The 26,061-nt window shown below is 39.6% G+C and overlaps 1 protein-coding gene across 1 annotated transcript in view; it reads right to left on the bottom strand.

Annotated features, from left to right (window-relative positions):
• aff2 (AF4/FMR2 family, member 2) overlaps window positions 1-26,061 on the bottom strand; it is a 199,978-nt gene that overhangs the window by 85,516 nt on the left and 88,401 nt on the right. The window contains exons 5-6 of the mRNA XM_085368200.1: window positions 5,239-5,283; window positions 1,491-1,577 (exon numbers count right to left, since the gene is read on the bottom strand). Coding sequence (XP_085224326.1) covers window positions 1,491-1,577; window positions 5,239-5,283 — 132 coding nt within the window. The remainder of the gene's footprint in view (window positions 1-1,490; window positions 1,578-5,238; window positions 5,284-26,061) is intronic.

The raw sequence follows: 26,061 nt of genomic DNA, 5'->3' as shown, positions 1-26,061 counted from the left end.
GCTGTGGCTGTTATCACTGTTCCTGTTAAATACACACTCAGTTTTCTTGTTTTTGATGAACGATTAAACGATAAAGTGGAAAAGCGTTCAACTTGAAGTAGTTTTTATCTTATTTATTTATTTCTAAAGTCTAAGTGATCTGCAGATCCTCAACTTTTTTCTTTTTTTATTCGACGGATGAATTTGTTCTGTTGATTACAGGCTGGCTGTGTTGAGCTCTGAGAGATAATTGAACTGGTGAGTCAAACACAGAGGACGCCGTTGGTGCTTATTAGCGGTGTTCACCTGCGGTCCTCTGCTTCACAAAGTAAGGAAGACCACGCCGTGTCAGCGGTGGAACAAAGTCTTTTCAGACTGTTTTGCCCTTTTCCTGACTGAGCGATTAAACAAGTTAAGGGACAGTAAGAATAGACGGTAATAGCTAAGTTAATAAGAAAGTATTTTGTTGCCAAGTGAATAACTTTGCATTAAACTATCAGTAAGTTTAATTCCAGTGATTAGGTGGAAACTTTGAAATTCGCCTGATTTGCTGACGTTACTTGAAAATACTTTTTTATTACTGCCGCCAACGAGGTGATGATTTTGGTAGACTTTGGGTTTCAGTCTGTCTGTAAATATGATATCTCCAAAACTTTTGAATTAATTATGATAAAACTTTGTAGGGGTGCAGAGCAGGGTCACGTTAGCAATCCATTAAAATTTGCCTTTCATCCACAACTTGTGCATCAACTTAATGATTTATTGGTAAAAATCTGACAAAAAGCCGAACAAAATGAGAAACTATGATTCTTACAATTTATACCAACAACAACCAAAGGTGTTGTTTAACATGTGGAAACCTTTTTTTTTATTATGGCTGATCTGACAACTTGATAGATGATTTTAAATATAAATAAATAAATAAATATCTCTACTTTTAAGATTAGGCTTCAAACTTTCCTTTTTGATAAAGTATATAGTTAGGGCTGGACCAGGTGACCCTGAATCCTCCCTTAGTTATGCTGCAACAGGTGTAGGCTGCTGGGGGATTCCCATGATGCACTGGGAGTTTCCCCTTTACTCACTATGTGTTAATAGACCTTAACACAGTAATTTCATTGGCTGTCATTTGTGCCACTGTGCAGAATGAGCCAACAGTAATGTGATTCTATCCCAGCATCACTGCTGCAGTAAATTTGTGAATCAGAGCTAATGAGCAGACTGAAGATTTTCAGTGACAGACTGCAGTTAGTGTTACTGCGCCCCTCCAATAAGTGTCACAGTATAAGTAAAGGTTTTTCACGACTGCATCGCATCTTTTTCCACCGCTCGCTGACTCACGCTTAAAGTGAAAATGATCAAGGCCCAAGAACATGATAACAACTTTGAAGGAAGCATGCATCAGCAGGCGTGTCATTCGGAGAGAATGTACACTATTACGGATTAATGTGAGCCACTTTGAATTTAGTGATGAAAGGTTTTGGGTGTAGTAGAAGAAAAAGCATACTAACCTTGTTTGGGATGGGAAATTTGGTCTGATCAGCTTTCCCAGGAGTGTGTATGGCTGTTAGTGGAGGAGGCCAGGAATGGGTCATCTCCTGAACACACAAACAAATTTTTAAATATATTATTTTAAACAGATATTCATAAGTAGCAGAATTTCTGTCATTATAACCAGCTAAATAAAGGATACACAGCTTGCACTTGTGTTGCCTTTACCTGGTGTCTAATCATGATAAAGTTTAGCCCATTGGAACAAAGGGGCTTGCTTATGCAACATCTTTGGTGCAGTGGAGTGGAGTCAGCATTCAGTCAAGGTTGTGCTGCACCAGCACCCAATCAGGGTGGGTTCAGTATAAGTTTTAGTATAAACTGGAAGGCGCTTAGGGAGTTAGTGACCCACCAGGGATTGGTGCAAATGCAGAGTTGGTGATTTACCAAAATAAAAGCTGACTCTAGTCAGCTGCATTTCAACAGAGCTGCACAAGGCAGCAGCAGAAGCAGCAGCATCCCCTTTCAATTATTCTAATCACACCGTTTTCTCAGCTGAATTCCAATCTCAGTATGTAGAAGCATCAATTAGTTAACAAGATAAACATATGTGCATGAGTGGGTGGGTGTGCTGGAGCTTTATAATCTGTTAGGTACTGGCTGTTTTTATTTCTCACAAACATTGGAAAGGAGGCACATAGAAGGCTGAATATGGAAAATTACCAAATAGATTTTCTTAAAGCTTTGATTCCCTCCTTGATGTCCTTTGTAACCACCATCACCTGAAAACTGAATTCTTGGTAAATGTGTTTTAATGACCAATAACTTCTTTTTCTGTGACATGTGTTTAAAATGGTTGGTAAAGTCATTAAATCCATTTTTTTACATGCTCATTTCCACTCACACAGCCACCGTGCAGCAGGTCACGATGTCAAAGGGCCAGAATTTTCCCATCATCCATCTCTTCACCCCCCCTTGGTAGATGAATGCTATTCATCAGATGACACATGAGTCTGGGAGGACGTATGTGTGTGGGTAAGGTTGTGTGTATAACTGAGCTACACATTAATGACGATACTTGAGCATGAGTGTGTGGCTGTGTTTTCCCTCTTTATAATCGTAATGTTGCTAGGTAACCGCTCTCTGACATCATTAACATCATTGAGTCCATCCTTGAAGAGTTCCTGTGCTTTCACAGACAGGACAGCTGTTTTCTCCTGAATTTGTGTTTGCATGTGTCTGTAAATGTGATATTGCAGCCACTGCGCGTGAGTTACTCAGTCTGTCATAGTTAAACGCAAATGGTTTCCCAGTTATTATCAATTTGTCATATTCTCCATTATCTACATCTATTACGCCCCGACACAGACATGCAAAATGTACATTTATCCACCACCGTGCACTGAAAACACGACCGACCTCACTCTCTCCTTTCGCTCCTTCTCTGTTTTTTAATAAAGAAGCAGAACAGGGCACGCTGCGTGCTCCGTGTTAGATGGATAATGTGGTGTGCTTCACATCACCAGCTGTTTCTCTCTTTTGCCTTTTTTTCTCTTCCCATCTTTCTGTTAATCTTTCAAGTTATTCTTAAATTCATCATTCCAAAGAGCCTCTTTTAGATGTTTTCTGGCAAACATTTTCTAATCTGACATTTTTATTCTTCGGTGTAACCAAAGGTTTGCAACTTGGTATAAATCTTTTAAATTTCCATTCATGAAGGCGTCTCTTGATTGAAGACTTTATGCATGTACCTCCTTGTTAATATCACTTTTGTTTTCTGTGGTCTTTCAGGCCTTTTGCTGTCGATGAGCTACTCTGCCCTTCTTTTTAAGAACATATTATATATACACATATCAATTGATTTTTCCCAAGTTTTCTCTAATTGGTTAACTTTGTTTCTTGTCCAAAAATATGCCAACTGTAAATTACAACAAGCTAGCTAGTTTTCTTGGCTTGCGTCATTCCAAGGTAAAGCTAGCTAGCTAGCGTCTGACTCACAGTACACATGTAACAATGTAGATATGGTAGGAACATAGAGGGTAAATGCAGCCATTAAATGTAAAAATGTAATTATCTACATACACATATATCATCATAATCATGGCTTCTTGATATTAGTTTACTTTTCTAATTGGCTAGGTTTAGGTTAATGTTAAAATCAGACAGCTCAAATATCCAGTCTTTAAGTCTGACGTCATTAGCCGTTTCCGGGTCCAAACTCCGCTTCAGGTCCCAAAGTCAAACGAACACTGGCGCAACACTGAGAGTTACAAACTGTCCAAATTCTTTCATCTGTAATAAAATGATCAGCGTTCTGCTCTACCAGGTGTAACAATTAAGTTCAACATCCAGGTATCCATGAAAACAGAATTTATTAAATTTAACCAAGTTTGAAGTTAGCTCGCTAGTTTCTCCCTAAACATGTTGTTTTGACAGAGGAATTTCCGAAGAAATGAAGACGTACAGCTCTGCTATCACTTCCAACATAAATGAAGACAGAAAACTAAACAGCAGTGACGTTTGTAGGGTTACTGAAGTTTGGCTAGCTGGTATATAATGATGTGCTACGTGGTGGCTAGCTACACAGCTATGTTAGCATAATATAAACACATTAGCACTTTTTTCCACTGATAAAAGTTAAGGTGAGGGTTCCCGATGGTTAGGGACAAATGCAATCATTATACAATTCATTTAAACATTTTAATGGCAGGAACAGCTGGTTTGCCTACAGTCCCCTTTTGGCTCATTAATGATGTATTTTTAGATAATGCTTCTTGTTTATAGTGAACTTACCATAAGCTAAAACATTAGCATGGATATCATAGAGCTTGGTGCTCCAGTGGTTCAAACACTGTAAAAAGTCAATACCCCTCAGAAGGATTGACTTTACTGTACAATATCTCTGATGCACACCGTTACCTTGAATTGTGCAAACATCCACGACAACAATGTTCCTGTGACAAACATCTTGTAGCCGTGTCATTACAGAGAGAGAAAAATGAAGTGCAGGCCCCGTGCTCCGATTCACCTCACCTCACATTTTGAACTCCTTGATCTTTCCACTTGACACAGCTAAAAACCACAGACTGAATTCAATAGAGCACCAATATTATCGACAAAGGCATTTCATGCAGCTCACAGCAGCCTATCTGTCACACAGCCTGTTGACCAGCCTATTGATTTGTGGAGGGGGAGGAGAGGGAGGGGGCTGAATGACAGAGAGGAATGAAGAGGGAGGAAGACAGACACTGAGGGAGAAAGAGAGGGCGCACCAAGTGCAAGAGAGGAGAGACGGCGAGAAGTGAAAGCGGTAACTTGACATAAAGAAGTCAAAGACGGTCCCCGTCCTAATCTTCTGACTGGCAGTGAGGGAAGATTAGCGAGGGAAACATTTTTGTTTTGACATCACTCCCAGGAAGAGACAGGAGAGAGAAACTGTGGGAAAATGTATTGCTGTGTGATTTTGATTACATGCAGCTAGAAAGGAGGAAGAAAGAACGGTTAAAGGAGATGATAGGTCTGTGGAAAAGATGTCTGTATGATGTCATCCAAATAAAAGGACTTGTGTAATCATTGACCTAAGCCAACAGATTGCTTTCTCTTCTCCCTCCCTGCCTTGTAGTCCCCTTTCTTTTCCCTGTCCTTCCTTTGCAAAATCAGACTCTGGAGAGGGACCAAGCTCCTTGTGAACAAACAGAAAACAGCTGATAATCAGTGCAATTACTGTGCATGCGTGTGTGTGTTTGTGTGTGTACCCAAGCAACGTACCCGCAGAATCTCTTCAACACAGCTGGAGTTGTTTGGTAGGCTGACCTGGAGAAAACAAAGGAAGACAGAGAGATTGACTTCAGCACTATTTATAGCGACATTACATTGCACGGGACACAGCGGGGGTACAGAGGTTTAAGCACCAAAAACAAATAAAGCGGATCCATCCACAGCGCAATTACGAATCGCCGCGGACTTACACGGCACATGCTACAATGACACCTGTGGCCGATTTACCATTCAAACTCAACGAGAAGGACTTCTGAAACAATAGCTCACTGATTTCACAAAGATGTAAACAAACAATGCATTCTCATTTCTAGCTGCTGTTGGTTTTTTTTAATTGTTTTGATTTTATTGTTAGTTAGTCAATTTAGCTAACATTTTGAAAATCATTTATCCTCACTGGTTAATGCAATATTACTCTTGCAGGGTTATACGTTGCCATCATGTCTCCCCACGACCTTCAGTAATGTACATAATGTTTGTACTGTAGTGAAAATTCTTCGTTATCATTATCCTGTATCGTTTTCACTGCAGCTTCTTCAGCGCTCTGTAAATTGTTAGAAAATGATTATTCTTGGTTGACAAAGTGTAAGAGTGCTCTGATGGATTGATGTTTTCAGATTATTTGATCAGCAGCAGCTGAGACCCCAGAGACAGAAAAGGTTTTAGCTAAAACGCTAGGCAAGATCAAATTTAGAATTTTATCAAAAGCAAGATGTTTGAGTCTTGCTGCAGCAGAGGAAACAACACAGAAGGACTCCGAGTACAGCCTTAGTTTCCAGCGTGTGAACTGGTATGCAGCTTTGGTATGTATGTAATCAAGCTGGTTAATTATGTTCTTTTTGGTCTTGGATGGAAAAATCAGTCATTAGCGTATTTGGCTAACAAGCTTGCTACTTATGTTTGAAATCAACATTTTTAAACTATTTGTTCTTTTTGTAAGTACATATTTTTGAAATAAAATTAGAGTAGACACCATAAACAGACTTTTTAACTTCCAAGAAGGGCTTTTATGATTGTATACAAATGCCTTCAGTGTCTGGTTATGGTTATTCCACCCACTGTGGTTCAATTGCTTTCAAAACATTCATATTTTTCGGAGCATTCATTTAAAATTCTCTCATTACAGATGTAATTTTCAATGAGTCTTAATAAAGTCAAACCATTTGTGCACCGTTTGTCTAAAACAATGTGATGCACTGTAGTCGTCCACCCTCCTTGTTATGAGCGACTAACTTGTGCAGAGGGTAGAGAAAAGATGTTTTGAAAAATTAGTTATTTCAGTTTTAAAATTCAAAAACAGCCATTAAATAGCTGTGGTTTGGCCTGCATCGTGTGAACCACGGGGCCATTTTAGCTCCACAAGTCACTGGACTGCTTTGAGGTTTGAGGATAAAGAAAGAGGCTGTTTGAGCTTAGACATACGCACACTCTGATTAACCAGTTCAGTGGCTGCGCGCTGCTAATCTATGTTAACATGCGCCCTTGTCAATAAAGTCGTCCTTTGTTAACAGGAGTCATCTGCACTGAGCACTAAAGCAACATTGCAGCAGATGCCTGGGATATCACTGCAGACAGGTCTGGCATTTCAGAACGCTCCTAAAAACCTAAATAAAGTATTTGTGCCAAACCACACACAAACATTTCTGAAGCTAGAAGTCTTTGCTTTTTCAGATAAGCCAGCCCTACTAAGAAGTTTTTTCCCTGCTCATTCCAAACAAATTATTATTGTCGCTTTTGGAAAAACACAACTTTGTTTGCTAAAAAAGACACAAGAAAAAAAAAGTCCACTGCCAAATTATTGCCTCACAAACAGTAATTGAAAAGAAAATCTGTCTGGGTCAGATCTGGGCTCAGATCAGTCCAGCAGACGGGCTCATTAAAGCAGAAAGAGTGTGAGGAACAGCAAGATGAAGGCAGAAAGACTGAAAAGCTCAGAAACTCTGAGGCAAATTCACTGCAGAGCTCTAACATATTACATCAACATAACCTCTGTTACACACCATTACTAATAGCACTAACACGAAACGAGGAGCAATTTAGTATAACCGTGATGAGAAGGATGACATCATACTCTGCCTTAAATCACTGACTGTTAAAACAACAAAAGGGACTCTGGGCCGACAGGCTGGTTGAGCTCACCAACGAAGTATCCGCTTATTTGTATGTTTTCTAGACATGAGCTGTTCATCTACATCGACATGTTAATTCAACAGTGAGTCAAGAGGAAACCAGAGTGGGAGGATGAAGATGTGTTTTTCCCCCAACAAAAGTCCCAAGGCCACTTTTTACTAAAAGAAATCTTACAGACTTCTAGACAATACGAAGCAGATGTGCTACATTTGTATCATGCGATAAAAAGCCAACAGCTGGATTATTTAGCTAATGAAACAACGTCATTACCATCAGAAGGCAAGCACACGAGGTCTTGATTTACTGTAGATTACAAAGTGGACACGAGATTTCACTCACAGTGCAACAAACCTGAAGCATCAACATGTCTTGAAATTCTCCAGGGGCCCGGCAACAAACTAATTATTTGACCCAGGGTGATATCTGGCCTGGAGTTGGACAGCCCTGGTCTAGGCCACACACAGGATGGACGCCTTGCAACTACGTGAAATTGCACTGAAATTTTTTGCATTCTGCAACTGATTGCAAATAGTTGTGACTGCTTTAGATTGCAAGGCCTTTGCACTGGTTACCTGACGGGAGGCAGAAAAATCGAATTTTTAAATGCAGACAGATTGTCAGCATGCGGCACTCAATGTGAGTGAGTCTATGCCAATGAGCAACTCATCTGCCACATGACTCGACTCAACTGGCTGCCAAATGTTTGTATGTTGGTTATGTTCATATAAAAGCAAGGTTGCTGAGGATACTCAATGTTTAATTAACTTTAAACACTGAGAATTTGTTTTTCTAAATATTTAAACATGCAATTTTGTCTTCAATCAGTCCTTAGGGAAATATCTGCTTCTCTAGCTTGCAAATGCCCAATTTATGTCCAAATGACAGTTTGTGTTCTTCAGTGAGCTTCAGGTAACGTACAGATGGTTGATTAGAGCTGATTGCCAGCCAAAAGTTGCAAACTGCAACGTGGAAATGAAGCTCATTAGATTTGTGAAAGCGAACCAAGAGAGTAATGTCGAGGGTTTCAAAGTTCAGAAAACGAGCTGGAAAACACTAAAACACTTTGCAGAGATGAGAGGAAAAGCACAGTGACTGATAACTGTCAGCATTAATGACCCCTTTTTTTGGTGTTATTATAAAAATAGTATACTCAGAGTGTAATGCAGTAATGGTAGCACAGGTTGAATTTGTTTAATGACTCAAAAAGAAATGCCAGCAAAAAAAACCAAAACACAAAAACGGAAAGAAAACAAAGAAAAAGACGGCTGGTTAAAAGAAAGAAAATCTGATAGTTTAGGAAGAATTGATTTAACCACAGTTTTACTTTGCTGTTCAAGATCAGTGGTGTGTTTAGTGTGACAATACCTGGCTTCCCATATGGAAAACAACTAGGAAAAACTTATAAAAGACTTGCATCAGCTTTAGCTTGCTTCATATAGAGGATCATACAAGGCTTATATGATTTACTCATGAAAGTGGCCACTTTCTCATTACTTTCATATATTGTTTTAATAAGTATCCAAAACATGCAAGTTTCATTTATATAATCTTTCAAGGGATCTTATATCTGTTTTGGCTCTTGTGTGCTTTTCATACAAGTTTCACACAAGACAGATTTAAACTTTATAAAATTTATATATATCTTTTCCATATGTGATACTTCTGTATATTCTGCTAATGGTTTCACTGTATTTCACCCTGAAATACACCTCACGAATCATTGTCACTGCTTTGCAATTACACAGTTCAAACTGCTAATCACACATTGTCAACTATAAGGATAGAGCTACATTAACAGCAGTTGTGCTTGGGTTATAAGGTGATATCATTTAATATCATTTAATTAGTCATTTTAGTACTACTCATGGTGGCTGCTGCCATGACAAATTGCGATGTTTGCGGGGGAAATTCTGATTTGAAACTCGGAATTTCCTACTTCCCGTTTGAAATTGGACGCAGCATATAATGTAAATGACAAAGCACAGAAAAATTAGCCGTCACTACAAAACAAAAGACAAGTATACACAGAGGGCACAAACACATAAACAGACACAGGGAACACAGATTTACAACCTTCAGTACGATACTTTCAATTCTGTCTTTACTTATCTGACTATGAAATATTTTCAGTTTTAGTTTTTATCACATATTATTACAATATTGTCATTTAAATAGAAGATATTTGTGTTGTTATATTAGATTTATTGTCCTATTACTTTATTTTTTTTCTTGTTTAGTTTTGTTATACTTTATGCTTTTAAGTTGCCCGCTATAACGCTGAAATTTCCCAACTTATGATTTTTTTAACCTTAGCTTACCTTACTGTGTTATAACCCCAAAGTATTATCTTATCTTCAACACAGCACTGAAACAAGAATATCACAAAAAACAGCAACATGTCATTACAATAACTCAAAAACTTCAACAAAACTAGAAGAGCAATAAAATACAAACACGAGCCAAAATACAAAAAACACAAAAAACTAAAGGTTTAAATGAGAATCCAAGACACACACAAAACACAACAATGCGATGCCACGTATACCGGATTTTTTGGACCATAAGGTGCACCGGATTATAAGGCACATTAAGTGAAAAAAACACAGTCAGATAAGTCAAACTTTACTCAACTCATTCTTCTTGCTTCCTCCACTTCCCTACAATTGATTCATTAATGTTGAATTCTCTGGCAGCTGCTCTATTCTCATGTTGTTGCAGTATATTAATGACTAACCTCGCATTGTGGAGGGATTATCTCAGTTGTTCTCCTGACTGAAGTTTGGCCGTTTACAGCATCCTGCCATGCGATTGCATTTGTCCCTAACCATCGGGAACCCTCACGTTAGGGTTGCCAACCGTCCCTTAAAAAACGGAATCGTCCCGTATTTAGAAACAAAAGTACACGTCCCATATTGAGCTAATAAGGGACGCACTTTGTCCTGTAATACAGTGAGAATCAAAAGTAGTCTATAACTTTTAATGGAATTAACACTTTGTTTGAAAACATAATTCCCAGCCCCTCTCCTGCTTTGTGACCAATGAGCTGACAGCACACTTATGACAATTCGAGTATGACAATTCAGATTACCGCTCATCTCATTGGTCGAGGAAAGGTCGCTTACGGAGAAAATACCGGAAGACAACAGATGACCACAACAACAAGCATGGCCAACAGGGAAACAAACGCCGACACTGCGGTGCAAGTCTCGGACGACAGTACACCTAAAGCTGGGCAGACACTGTGCGACTTTTTCAGTCACGTTATTCAGCTCCTGCTCAAACTGCACGATTGACTCGCAGGGATTATAAGTTCGTAGGTCACGATGCAGGTCTCACACTATACCGCCCGATGCTCCGATGCGACCTGAGTGCTCACACTGTGCCTCCATAAAATGAAGGTTATAACAGAAAATCTGTCGCTCTCTCTCTCTCTCTCCCTCTCTGTCTTTCACTCACACAGACACACCACCACCATCAACTTTGCTAAATTGCTAATGAAAAACATTGATCAGGCAGCTGTGATTGAGCAGCAATGTCAATCCAACTATTTTCACGGTTGTTGTGGTCGTGATCATTTTGTGATGCCACATCGAAAAGGCTCGGATGAGCTTTCCAAAGTTCTACAACTTGTGCCTCCATCGCTTGTGTCCAGATCACAGGCTGCACAGCTGTGCTGCTCCATCTTTTTCACCGACGTTTACGTGTTTGCGCGTGAGCAGTGTGAGCGGCTGTGGTGAGACCCTCACGAGCGATTGATGATCGGGAGCTGGTCGTGAGGTGTTAATCGCTTCTCGTTACCCCACGTATACTACACGATGCACGATGAAGGCCAAAATCTGGCCGATCACCAAATCGGTCGCACGACTCAAAAATCGTCTCTAAATGGGCCAAAAATCACACAGTGTAAGCCCAGCATTAGAGCAGCAATGTTTGTTGCCCTCAGAGAAAGAAAAAAAGGCTGCAAAAGTACAGGGAGGAATGGGAAAAGGAAAACACCTGGCTGGAAAAGTGCATGATAACACCTTTAAAGCGCACTGCACTGTGTGCCGGCGCACTTTTTCCATAGACATGCTTCTAGTGGTGGGCACATGAAGAACACGAGGGGCGTGAAAGCTCGGGGAACCCTTAACCAATTTTTTGTCCACCAGGCCACAGCAGAAGCAGATATGGTATGTAAACCCTGGTTTGTTTTTTTTAAACCCTCTGGGGTTAAGGTTAATATGGGCATGTGCAGTGAATATCAGCGGTATGTGGCCAGAAGTGTGATAATATAATTTATTTTGTGTAATAAACAACTGCAAGGATAGATGATTACAACAAATAGATGACTAATACATAAAAGTAATACATAGATGAATAATGATGATGAGTTATGATGCGTAATCATGGGAACAAGTGGGTTTACAAACAGGAGCAGCTGATTAGCATTAGAAAAGCTGAAATAATACCTCAACTGAAGCCAATTGTACTAAATGCACTATATGTGCACAGTTACAAGAATATTTTTGTTCTATTGCTTTCTATTAATTTATATAATTTTAAGTTAAGCAGGACAGAGTTCTTTTAAAGAAAGATTTACTTATATTCTCAAAAGTTAAGCATGACAGGCTTCTGTTTAAGAAAGAGACCTGTTTTACTCTGTTAATGTTGTCATTTTGAGCTAAAAATAAATGGCTAAATGATCATTTATTTCCCATATGGTCATATCACAAAGAATATGCATCTGCTTAAATCAAATTCAAGTCAAATGGTTAAAAAATAATTTCACACACAAAAAAAAGATCTACAAAATTCACCACACTGGGAAGGGTGAACTCGGTTGCCCGGCCCTGGCCACGAGGTGTCCCTTATTTATTTTTCAGGGAGTTGGCAACCCTACCTCACGTTAACTTTTATCGAGTGGAAAAAAGTTAGCATTCATCCTCCAGCTTCACTGTGTTTATGCTATGCTAACATAGCTGTGTAGCTAGCGATCACGCAGCACATCATTATAAACTAGCTAGCCCAACTTCAGTAACCCTACAAACGTCACTGCTGTTTAGTTTTCTGTCTTCATTTATGTTGGAAGTGACAGCAGAGTTGTACGTTTGAATTTGTTTCAGAAATCTCTCAGTCAGAACATGCCATATCATGTTTAGGTGGAAGCTAGCGAGCTAACTTCCTGCTAACTTCAAACTTTGTTAAATTTTATGAATCCTGTTTTCATGGATGCCTGGATGTTACACTTAATTGTTACACCTGGTCGAGCAGCAACGCTGATCATTTTATTACAGATGAAAGAATTTAGACAGTTTTTTAACTCTCAGTGATGCTGCAGTGTTCGTTTGACTTTGGGACCTGAAGTTTACGGAGTTTAGGACCCAGATTCCTCCGCGAGGCTCCTGACTACGGTAGCCGTAGTGCTCCAACAATCCAACTTACAAAAGTCGTACTAAAACATTTTTGACAGATTTTTGAGCGCCGTGTACCACATAAAATTGGTTTGAGGTCAGTAAGCACAACCAGAATTCATACATAAGATGCACTGTCGATTTTTGAGAAAATTAAAGGATTTTAAGTGCGCCTTATAGTGCGGAAAATACATTACTTAAACTTTAAGCTACTTTCCTAAACAAAGTAACAAACACAAAGTAAGTTGGTGTATGAGACACGTTTCAGTACCATTTCTGAGAGAAGTGCATCACTTATGCAACAAACAATGCTCCCTTGTGTTATTTTCCCAACACTTCCACACTTGTCACAGCTGATGGATACAAACAAGTGCATTTAAATGTGATTTTCTACAGTGGTCTAAAACACAACTGACAGGCAAAAATGGAAACACTCATATGATTTCAGGCCCGCCCCGTCTGTTTACGTCCGTCTCCATCCATCTCTCTATACATCTGAAAGGAGAGAGCCTTTCATCACTTTAACCATCCCTGTCCATCACCATTGTGATGTAGCTCACCGAAGCACAATACTGACACTGCCAGGGTTTGGTGTTTGTTTTGCAGGATGGGCCTCTAAAACAGACTGTGTATTATCATAAATATACCACTTAATCATTTGAAGGAAGTCTATTATGAGTTTACTGAATGGAAACAGGCTTTAATGGATTTTAATGGACAGGTGACTTACTTGTAAATGTGTGCGTGTGTGTTTCCCTAATTGATCTTACTGTGAGATCACGGTTGATGTCAAGGACTGAGAGATGGAGGGAACATAAAAGAGAGCTGAAAGATGAGTGAGAGCCACAGAGCAAGTCTGCAGGAAGAGGAAGGACAAAACTCAGAGAGAAAATAGATACAAAGAAAAATGAGAGCGAGAGAGATTCAGGGGGAAAATATAGCCGAGGCAATTACTGAGGCAGAAATCCTTTCTCTCTGAAATAGCTGCTCAGATAGATAGACACACACACACAGAATACCCACATCAATCACAAAGGTACATGTGGATACACGAGCACACACACTTACATTACCACACTCACAGTTACTAAAACATCATTATCCATTACTATTATAAATACTGCCTTAATGTAACCAGGTTTTTTTAGACAGAAAAAAATCTGAGCCTGCGAGGTCGTCTCAGATGTTGTCAAAATGTTGTACTCTGAGTCACCAACAGCCCAAAACCTGAACATGTTTCAGCTCACAAGCATAAATATCCAATAGAAAAAGAGATACAAGTAAACAAGATGACAGGCAGCTCGCTCACCGGACAGCTCGGGTCACGGCATCACCGGCAGTCAGGCCTCTGCTGTGTGCAACAAAGAGCTCAACAAGAAAGAGCTGACAATGAGCATTATTAATTAGTTCCAGCTGGAACTGGGCCTTGTGCGATGTATAATAAATAATGACAAACATGTAGAAACAGTATCAAATCGAGGAGGCTGTAAGTGGGGCTCGGGGTTAGTAGCTATGCTACATTATTGTTTGTTTTAATGAAAAAGTGCCGAAATACATACACACACCTCCGCTTCACTTCCTGATGTATTAGGGGAAATCCCTGCTCTCTTGTGTTCCCACTGCTACCAAATACTCAAGGATTAAATTTTCCCAGCCTCTTATCCCTCCATTATTCCTTATAAGATCGCTCTCTTCACAGTCTGATCACCCGGTGGATTTAATACCAGTTTATGCTCTATTTTGACTGAATGCTAATACAGGAAAAACACAATCATCCCATATACTGTAAATAAAAGATGGAAATAATCAAAACCCCTTGAGGCAGACGACCACACTGATCTAACAGACTTTTCATGACTAGCTCCTGGTCCACCCTATTTTTGCATAAAGTTTTGACAGGTTGTTCAGTTCCTGTTCGTTTTAGTCTTTTACCAGTGACAGCACCGAGTTCAACATGGACACGGGACGATAGCACAACAACACCCTGGCTATCAAATATCAACATGCCACAAACGCTCACTTTCTGTCAGCATCTTTAAATTAAAAAAAAAAAAGTCCTTGGTTTTAACCCAAATATTACATGAATTATGGCCCAATACTTCATTCTGATCTGCTGAATGGCTGCTTATTACATTAATTTGTCACATTAACGAGGAGCCCATTTACACTCCACAAGCAGTCACCTATAAAATTACACAACAAACACATTTAGTGTGATTCCATTCAAATGATTTTCTTTTTATATGCCTCTTTTCATGTTTCAAATCCACCAGAGTGTCTTGTTTCTTTTATATTGGAATTAAAAATCATTAAGAGGTAATTACAGTAATGCGTTTAAGACTGAACAAACAGGCTTCCCTCTCTGCATTAGTGTGTGTGAGCGTGAGAGAGATGAATGACTCAGTGTATGCATGTGGGAAGACAAATTATGAATTAATAAAAAACACCCCAAAACACACACAGTCTATTCATATTTACAATAACAGAGAGACAGTATCATTTGACTTGGAGATTGGCAGAAACAGAAGATGAAAGAGAGAAAAGAAGAAAGGCTAACGAGGAGAGAAGAGAGAGACGAAGTCAAACAGAATCAAATTTGGAGCCTGATTAATGTAAACACGGTTTCCTGCACTGCCCTCAGAGGGCTATTAACACATCACCGCATATCTCTGCTTTATTTCTGAACTGTTTTCTCAGGATATTTTCTCGGAAAGACGAGAAAGAGGCTCTCTACGTTGGCTAAATTACACAAAGTATCTCGCTTCATCCCTTGAGGCGGCTCTACGAGGCCAGAAATGTGCCACGGAGGGAAAACTATCGCGCTGCTGTTATGAAAAATGCCAAAGTCAAATGAAAGCTGTCTATCATCCAGTCGATGCGATTGAACTTCTGAGTCGTGTACAGTTCAGGCTGAGGTCCAACAGGGTTTGGAAAATCTTCAAGGATTTTCTTTTTTTGGTCCGTGGGCTTCTCGTTTATTCAGTTTCATCTGCTCCTTTTATCATCCATATTTCAGCTGTTTACAGAGCTGGAGTGACCGCCATCGCTGGGATTACCAGCATGCTAGATAGATCACAAGCACTGCCCTCAGAGGAGACATGTATGTGTGTGTGTGTGTGTTTTGGTTTGTTCAACAGTTGTGTGCGAGTGATTCACTGAAACGTGTACATGTTTATGTATGAGTCAGCCTGCCTAATAATCCGAGGATTGGTGAAGTAGGTCTTTCACATCATGTGTCCTCTTTGCACATTTATACCTACTTCACCTCTCATATAAGAAAACAGGGTATTTTTTGGGTGTTGCAGTGTCTGGTATTCTCATAAAAACAGATATTTTTATCGGCTGCACAAAATGTCCTGTTCTGTTGCTGCAGCGTTTTCCGCTGTCCCAGTAATACAGCTATTACTGCCTCGTGTTGTGCTATCAGCCTCCTTGAGGCTATATCCTGGTAACGCTGTAATTGCGGGGAACATACTGAGCGTACAGATGGACAAAGAAGATTTTGCTAAGAAAAAATGGTTTGAAGTTTCTATAAAAGCTTTTTCTTCATTACAACTGTCATTATTTCAGTCCGGTGCAAACCATATCAATTTAAGCTGCCGTTGTAAATTATTACAACCACTTTTCAAGCCAGCAGGGAGTGATACTCAAAGGCAGAGCTGGAACAATGCAAGAGTTTCAAGGCCAATGCAGACATTCATAACTACAGGAGAAAAAAAAAATTAAAAGTAAAGAAATAATGTGTATTTTGATTAATCACATTCGGCCGAGGTTCAGACTACACACACGTTTGTTGTATGATTGTCTAACAATATAACACGTACAGCAACAGATTAGAGTTATTCAGAAATAAAAACATTTCTATTGATGTACATGATGAATTTACATATATACTTACAAAATAGGAAGTACACAAATTAAAAAATATAGTAGACATAATATATGCTATAATAAATATTATAATGTAATGCTTTGTTTCTGGTTTTCCCACTAGGACATTCAATTACTCCATTAAACATTCACAAAATTGTGTCTTTTCCCACTGCATCATTGAAAAATCTATAATCTCTTATTAGATGCTCAGTCTAAGCTGGGCATCTTTGTTTAGACCTCAGCAGTCCCCTATTTTTCATTTCAAACGTTTAAGTTTGGAAAGTGTCCTCTCCTAGTGATGCCTAAAATACTACTAAATTCAGAGTTTTTGTCCAAGAAATTCTTATATTATTGCCTTGTCCAAGTTTTTCCCTCTGGATGGCCCTAATATACGAACATAAACGACTTAATGTGAGCTATAATCAAGCATTAAATGTCCATAAATTATGCACCACTTACACCTGTTAGTTAAGCCCAGATACTAATGAATTTCATATTAACAGTTTAGTATTTCTCAGTATTTCAGCAGTTAGTAACCAGCTTATTGTTAAGGTAGACTATATCAGCTGCTTCTAAGTTATTGCATTAACCAGTGGAGCAGTAAATGGTAGCTGGTTACCTTGTTTCCTCCAGACCACTGACAAAGATCATTTAACACTTAATCCGTGACAGTAAGTAAACTGTGTTTATGTTTAAAAGCAAGGAGATTTTTCTCTGGAGACAGATTTAAAAGACAGGAGTAAGGCAGCAAATCAATATTTGGAACTCATTAATCAATAACTGTGAACCAGAACCTCAAGCAGGAAAAATCAAGTGTTAAAGTTAGCATGTTCCAGCTAAGGAGCCATAGGTTGTGAAAATAAGTACGCTAGGTTAACAAAATTTAAACTTCATTTGGATGCAGCTTCCCACATGGAAAAGAAATAGAAAAAATGCATCAGCTTTAGCTTGCTTCATATAGAGGATCATACAAGGCTTACATGATTTACTCATGAAAGTGGCCACTTTCTCATTACTTTCATATATTGTTTTAGTAAGTATCCAAAACATACAAGTTTCATTTATATAATCTTTCAAGGGATCTTATATCTGTTTTGGCTCTTGTGTGCTTTTCATACAAGTTTCACACAAGACAGATAAAAACTGTATAAGATTTATATATTTCCCCCAGGGATCAATAAAGTATTCTGATTCTGATATATCTTTTCCATATGTGATACTTCTGTATATTCTGCTAATGGTTTCACTGTATTTCACCCTGAAATACACCTCACGAATCATTGTCACTGCTTTGCAATTACACAGTTCAAACTGGGAAGGATAAGTGGAAGCGAATGGATGGATGGGTGGATATATATCTTTTCCATATGGCCAGGGCTATCCCCATATTAGATTTTCACTTCATCATCCATCTGTTTTCTTAAGTACAAATCAGGTTAACAGCCAGGCTGGAATTATCTCAGCTGTTATGGGTCAACAGGCAGGGTATACCCCACCACAGACACAGAGGCACAGGCACAGGCTGGTGTCTTATCTAGCAATGAATTGTTCAGGTATCATTCAGCCGCTTCTTATTTCTCTATATTTTTCTTCCAAATAGACACTTTTTGTAATTTCAAGTGGTCTTGAGCGGTTGTTTTCCAGGAATTCTGAAGATCTTTCAAAGGTTTTTTGACACTAGCTTCATTTTCAGTCCAGTACTTGTACCTGATCTTTTTAGAGGAAAGGTTCTTTTTGTCTGTTAAACCACTTCACACTGACCTGTGAGTCATCCAGGCACAAAGATGGACCTAATACAAGGGGTGAATCTGAGTTGTGCCTACACATAACAGACAACTTGGTAAAGAACCAACATTAAATGGTATCATCAGGCAATTTGTTACTAGCAGCCTTTTATAAAAACACATCATTTGTTCTGAGTTCTTAGGCTGAATATAAGAAAAACACTAAAGATCCAGTTTGACAGGTATAAAAATGTATTATAAGTGATTCCCAAAGTGGTGGTCTCGTCAGCTGAATATGGAAATGTGGAGATAAAGCAAAGACCAAATACTCATTTTCAAGCTTTGCCTTACTGTATTTCCACGTTTGCATGTTTTCCCAGTGAGATATGAAGACATTTGAACAGTATATTTTAAATGAAACTGAAAAAAGCTGAAAGCTGATGGAAGCTCAAGTTAATTCAGAATCAAAATAAGGAGTTCGCTTGATTAAAACTACATCTGTTCACTAATCCTAAAAATAGATTGTAAATATAAGGTGATATTTTATAATATTCTTACCACAAAAAATTCATTTTTTGAAAGAAAACTCACATTTTCACAACAGACACTGTGAATGGAAACTGCTGTAAAAGCATCTCTGTAATTACTGACATTAATGAGCGCTGCATTCCGTGTACGTGATTCTGTTAGCCTAGTGTCAGGCATGCTTAGTTTACTGGCAAACATGTGCAGAGCAGAGCCATCGTAATTATTATCCCTGTGCCTTTTTCGTTTAAACTATTAAATCAGAAGAATAAACCAGCTGACCACTGTGTTATGCTATTGATTTGGATTTTCTACACTGCACATCCATCATGCTGCTTCCATTCCTGTGTTGAGGTCTACCACACTAACTGCCTCTTATCGGCTGGCACCACTATGACGTCCCAGAGTTTTCATCGTCAGGCTGGAGCCCGCTAAGGTTACATTAAACTGCTGTGCACAAACATACACTCGTACCTCCACCATGTGTCTCTCAGCTCTTTTCATTTGTTTTTCTTTAGCTCGCTCTCTGCGTCCTCCTCTTCCTCTCAGCCATCTCTCTCTCCCACCAAGCTGTGGAGAGGCTGATAAGGAGTTGATTTACCGTCCAATTAAATGTCGTCATTGAAACATTGCTTCAAATAAGCCTGACGTTTTCACGCGCGCTAATTGGCCTTCCACTAACATGTTCACGTGTTGGATATGTGTGAGCTTCTGAGTGCTGTGTGTGCGTTTGGTCTTTCTGTGTGCCCCGTGCAGTGTTTAGACAAGGAAACTCAGGCTGTAGCTGTTCCTCACTTTAAGGAGGGTCATTCTAAGTTCAGACTACAGAGTATGACAGGATGGTTTAGTCTCTCTGTTGTTAACAACTGAGTCAAGTAGTGATTAAAAATGAATGACAAATTTCTCTTTGAATAATTTTAGCAAGGCACAAAAAATGTCTAAATGCACAAAACAGTTAATTTGAGTCTGACCGTTTTATCAACTGGCATTTAATAACAGCCACTAAGTGACAAACACAGTTCAGCCATATTATGTTTCAAGGGTCATCGTTGTCTGTCCGGTCTTTAAGTTTGATGTCATTAGCCGTGTCTGGGCCCAAACTCTGCTTCAGGTGCCAAAGTCAAATGAACACTGCAGCATCACTGAGAGTTAAAAAACTGTCTAAATTCTTTCAGCTGTAATAAAATGACCAATGTTTCTGCTCGACCAGGTGTAACAATTAAGTTTAACATCCAGGCATCCATGAAAACGTCATTTATGAAATTTAACTCAGAAGTTAGCAGGAAGTTAGCTCGCTAGTTTCCATCTAAATACAATATATCAAGTTCTGACTGAGAGATTTCTGAAACAAATTAAGTCGTACAGCTCTGTCATCTTCATAAATGAAGACCGAAAACTAAACAGCAGTGACGTTTGTAGGGTTACTGAAGTCTAGCTGATATATAACGATGTGCTACGTGATCGCTAGCGACACAGCTATGTTAGCATAATATAAACGGTGAAGCTGGAGGATGAACGCTAACTTTTTTCCACTTGATAAAAGTTAACGTGAGGGTTCTTGATGGTCAGGGACAAATGCAATCGCATGGCAGGATGCTGTAAACGGATTCGCAGGATTCGTCACGTTATCACTTAAACACTATAAAACACAACAAAGTTTTGCACTGTGTTAGTAACACTGAAATTTTAAGACAATTTCCTAACCAACAAAACTTTTCCATTTGGGAATAATGGGAGACATTTTTAATTCCAGACGCTCTCTACGTTTTTTTTCTCTCATTCTCTGATTTTCTGACTGTCATCATGGTCAGGAGAAACCACATCCTTCAGACAATCTCTGCTGAGAGCTTTTTACAACACAGTGTCAAGCCGATTTATCGCTTGTGTTCTTATCATTTGAACTGAAGTAGATGCATGTTTGTGTTGCAGGGAGAAAATCTGCATCATTCCAAACATCAGCTGCAGTTTTACTCATTCTGTTAACAGTATGTCATTATTTGCTGTCAATTCAACATCAAACAGCTGCTAATATTGTTAGCAACTAGCTGGTGCCAAGCCAAATACCCGGCTAGCAGCTAAGAAGCTACATGATCAGAAACTACAAATAAAAAATAAAGATAAAAAGAGTTAATATGACAATTACTTATGCTTATTGCTTATTTATTTGTTGAATAGTTAAAACACAACATGCCTTTTATAAATGGAATTGTTGCTTGGTTTCTAAAAACAGGTAGATAGTATAATATTATAATAGTTGATGCTTCTTGTCCATTGGTCTGTTTATCGGTTCTTCTAAACTATGGTTACGTTTGCTTCTAACTAAAGTATTTGATGTGTATACACATATATCATTTAATAAGTCCACCTTTCTTTTTTTCTAACATAAAAAAGAGGTTTTATAGAATTTTAATAAATCCATGGCAAAGTGCTCTCAAAACTCATTTATCAAACATTTAACACCGACTTGGCCATTAAAGGGGGAGAGAGAGGAAGAGAGGAGAATAGATTGAAGAAGAGGAGCTATGATCAATGCCAGTGGACCATATAATTGCACCAGGAGTGGGTTAGCTGAAAACATTAGCCTTGTTTTCTGATGGATCACATCCTGGAGCCGGCTAGCCAAGCTAAACGCTTCAATCTGTATTAGTACAACCCAGAGTCATCCATCTTAAGGAGCCGCGCCACTAAAATTAGCCCAAGTTTTCTGCAGTTGATGAGCTGCTAGCAAAAAAACGCTCTAATGCCATTTTGGAAGAAAGAATAACAGATGGTTGTTATTAACTTTTTTAAAATACTTAGAATCTAGCCTCTTTTTTTTATTCTTGACCTTTTTCAAGAAAATTACACCAAGTTTACACTTGTTCAATATCGTGTAGTCTCATCAGATACATGTGTCTCCTCCTGGGATCTTTTCACATCAGCTCCTCAGCAGCAACAATCACAGGCAGTAACCTTCTACTGAATCACCTGTTGTACCATCACATGTGCCAAAAGGAGATTTTCCAGTTCTACTGTGAAAACTATCTTAGAAGCGCGCGTTCAAATACTGCTTTTTCCTCAGCAGGAGATTGTGCTACTGCATAACTGGCCACTTGGTGTGTCAGTGGTCTTACTGACTTCCTGTTCTTCGTTGTCACATACTCTTCCTCTGTGTTGTGGCTTTGCATTTATTGACTTTGATTTGCATGTGCTTTAAGGCCCTACACTCTCACATAGGTGTTTTTAATTATTCTTATTGATCAGACTGATCGAAAATGGATCAGAGTATTACTGGCAGTGATGGGATTTATCCCACACTGTGATGCAACAACTGAATAGTGGTTTTCTCCACTCTCTCCCTCCTTTCCACTCTACTGTCTATTAAACTGTTAAATAAAGGCTAGAAAACATCAGAATTTATTAATATATTTTTAAGAAAAGACATTGTAAGCATGACAAAGATGCCAGCCTGCCTTAGATGGGGGTATCCTGTGGATGTGAAGGGTCTGGCCATGGGATCTCTCCCTTCTGTGACATATTCTTAGTGGCTTCCCATTACTCCTAACCGTTATCCTTCTTCTTTTTTAATTCCCTTACAATAAGACCAATAGTGGGACTTCATAAAACGATATTTTATGCAAAATTACACCCCCATAGTCATTTTTTTAAAAGGTCCACGCAATCCTATACCTTTGACAGTCAGCTACAAAGGGCACTCCCAGGAAAAATACAAACTACACGTTAACACCTACAACTGTCAAAGTCTTGTCAATGGCTTTGCTTCATTTTGTAATTTTTCATATCTTATTTCTCTTTGATTTTTCAGTCTTCACAGTACGTGTAAAGAGGGAGAAAATGTAGTTGTACATGCCCACAAAGAAGAGCAGAGGTGTATTTGATGCCAGACTTAAGACCTGTGTAGGTGGAGTCACTGAACCGCTGTTTTTACAAAGTTTGATAAATGTCAAGCTCTTGGAATTCAGCAGACATGGAAATGACTCCTCTGTTAGCTTACCATGTAGCTTAACTTTTAAGCTAACATGGCTTAAAACAGGGTCTGAACACGAGTGCTCGAATCTGGCTAACTGATTTGGAGAAATGTGGAGGCTGGAAAATCATCTCTGGTGATTTGGTTTTGTTTAGCTAAAATGTAACAAACTACATTACAGAAATCTAATTTAATGGCAACCACAGGGAACAAATACGCATTCCAAACACTTTGTCTTTCATCTGCCCCAGGCAGTGTCAACATATGCATGTAACAAATACAAAGAATTCCCTGTCACACTGAGTATTTGTTCCATACTGTTTACAGCACAGTTGTTACACTTTTGCATTTTGCTATTAGGTCTTTGTCTTTTTTGGGTGGAGTGGGCGGGGTTTGTTTAGTTTGTTTTGAATTCCATGTATTTGGCAGTAACTTTGCTCATTTCAGTTCAACTTTCATTGCTTGAAAATGTGCAGTTTCCGTTCAGGTTATATTGTTTTCAGTATTAGTTTGTTATTCAATTTAATTCAATTTTATTCATAAGGCGCCAAATCACAAGAACAGTCGCCTCAAGTTGCTTATATGAGGGTATTTTGTCAGAGGAAAAAAAAGAGAAGTTATAACACAAATGCAACACTTTGTTAACACACAATCACGTAGACATTCTAATTCTTAATGAACATTTACTTTAAATCCTCATCAGATTATGGTGGTTATGTTGTCAAAGGTAACGAAACTGACCGCAACTAAAAATAAGAACATTTCTTTTTTCCCTGTTTTTCTTTTATTCCCTAAGTAGACAATAATATTTTAGTTAACATGTTTGTTTGACTCGTAGTTTGTTTGTTTTAATAAACTACAATTATCTTGGTTTAGAATTCACTTGTCTTTGTATTTAATAAGCACAGCTGTGACACCAGGGGTGCAGTGGGTACCACAATGTCACAAATAGGCCCTTTCATAATGAAGTTCTGTACTGCTCATCCCCGCCGGGGCTAAGTCACTGTTTGTCACTGTAGTTTGGTTAAAGATAAAAATCACGTGTAAGGATCCCTTTTGATTTTATGTGAATGTGTTCATTTGAAAATACAGTATGTTACGTTACATGTGGACACCACTAACAGTAAATTGAAATGTAAAAATTAAGTAGGTTTCAAAGTGATTGAAAAGTGATAAAGTTAAACACAGAAAATGACTAATAAAATAATTACTCCTAGCTACCCCTGCCAATCTGTCAGAGTGTAGCCCACCCCTCGCCTTAAGGTAGCTGGGGTAGGCTCCAGTGCCCCCACGACCCTGATAAGGATAAGCAGATGCATGGATGGAAAATTACTGCTAATAATATGCAGAAATGAAGTTGATGTGAATTTAATGGTAACATAAAAAAAAGATAATTTAAAGCAGTCTTGCATAATTTGAAAACCCCCCACATCGACTGGAGGAGTGCGCATGCGCCAACCAGCGTGCAGCCTGTTACAGTCGCTCCTGCTTTTCTCTTAGTTTAGCTCTTTTTTCTTACGTATTCTTTTTTTTTCTGACTTGTATTTTCCTCCGTTTTCTATCTCTTACTCAATCATGTGGATTGAGAGAGTTTTTGTTCTTCTGGTGGCCGTGGAACTGTTACTTTTATCATGGAACGGGACCGCGGCACATCTCCTACACGCACGGACTGTTTACTCCAGAGATCAGCTGATCGCCCTGATGCCGGCCGGCTCGCTGGCCAGGCCCGCAGAAGTACCAGCTGAAATTTGGAGGAAAACACATCGGGGATGCAGAGGTCAAGGACAGAAGAGAAGAAAAAAGGTGACGGTGAGACAGCGGAGGCTCGAAGCGAGGAGGAGGTTTAAACCGTGTCTGCCGTCTATCGTGATGGGAAATGTGCGATCGTTGGCAAGTAAAATCGACGAGCTCTCAGCACTGGTACGGAGTCAGAGGGAATACCGAGAGTGTAGCCTGATGTGTTTCACCGAATCATGGCTGCACCAGGTCATTCCCGATGAGAATGCTTCCGTGGAAGGCTTCCACACTGTTCGGGCGGACAGGGACAGCATCGCTAGCGGTAAGCGTAAAGGAGGTGGGCTTGCTGTTTTAGTTAACAACCGGTGGTGTAACCCTGCCAACATAACAATCAAAGAAAGGATTTGTTGCCCGGACACTGAACTGTGTGCTGTTGGACTCAGGCCGTATTATTTACCCAGGGAATTCTCTCACGTCATCTTGGTGGCTGTTTATGTTCCCCCCTCTGCTAACCCCACAGCTGCATGTGACACTATCCACTCTGCCATAGCTCGGCTACAGACTCAGCACCCGAGTGCCTTTATTGTGATCTCGGGTGACTTCAACCATGTATCACTGGACAATACACTACCAACATTCAAACAATATGTGGACTGTCCCACCAGGGGAGAGAAAACTTTAGACTTACTGTATGCTAACGTCAAGGATGCATACAGCTCCTCCTCCCTCCCCCCACTTGGTAGGTCAGATCATAACCTGATTCACCTCACCCCCCGCTATGTGCCAATTGTGAGGAGGGAACCTGTGACCACCAGGACTGTTAGGAGGTGGTCAGAGGAGGCAATAGCGGAACTACAGGGCTGTTTCGAGGTGACCGACTGGGAAACACTCTGTGAGCCTCACGCCGAGGACATCAATGGGCTTACTGAGTGTATCACAGACTACATAACTTTCTGCACCGACTCCATTGTTCCAGCTCAGACTGTTCATTGTTACCCAAATAACAAGCCGTGGGTGACTAAGGACATCAAAGCCCTCCTCAACAACAAGAAGAGGGCTTTCAGAGGGGGCAACAAAGAGGAGGTGAGGAAGGTCCAGGTGTTACTAAAGGACAAGATCAGAGAGGCTAAGGACAATTACAGGAGGAAGCTGGAGTGGAAACTCCAGCAGAACAGCATGAGAGAGGTGTGGAGGGGCATGAAGACCATCACTGGATTCAGGCCAACCAACAGCAGGGGAGCTGAGGGAGGTGAGAATAGAGCCGACGAGTTGAATCTGTTTTTCAATAGATTCGACACCACAGTGTCTGCTCCCACCCCCACAACCTCACCTGCAGTCAGCCTGGAATCCAGAGCCACACCACTGTGCCAGCCTCTCTCTTCACATGTTGCCTCCTGTGAGATTCCTGACACCCCTCCCCCACCCATCACCTTCACTCAATACCAGGTTGAGATGCAAATGAGGAGAC

Source organism: Diplotaxodon limnothrissa, linkage group LG2 (assembly GCF_057381915.1).
Source record: "Diplotaxodon limnothrissa isolate DT_005_m linkage group LG2, D_limnothrissa_male_GT1.1, whole genome shotgun sequence".
Classification (NCBI taxonomy): domain Eukaryota; kingdom Metazoa; phylum Chordata; class Actinopteri; order Cichliformes; family Cichlidae; genus Diplotaxodon; species Diplotaxodon limnothrissa.
Note: the sequence above shows the minus strand (reverse complement) of the source record. Positions and strands in the feature narration are given on the sequence as shown.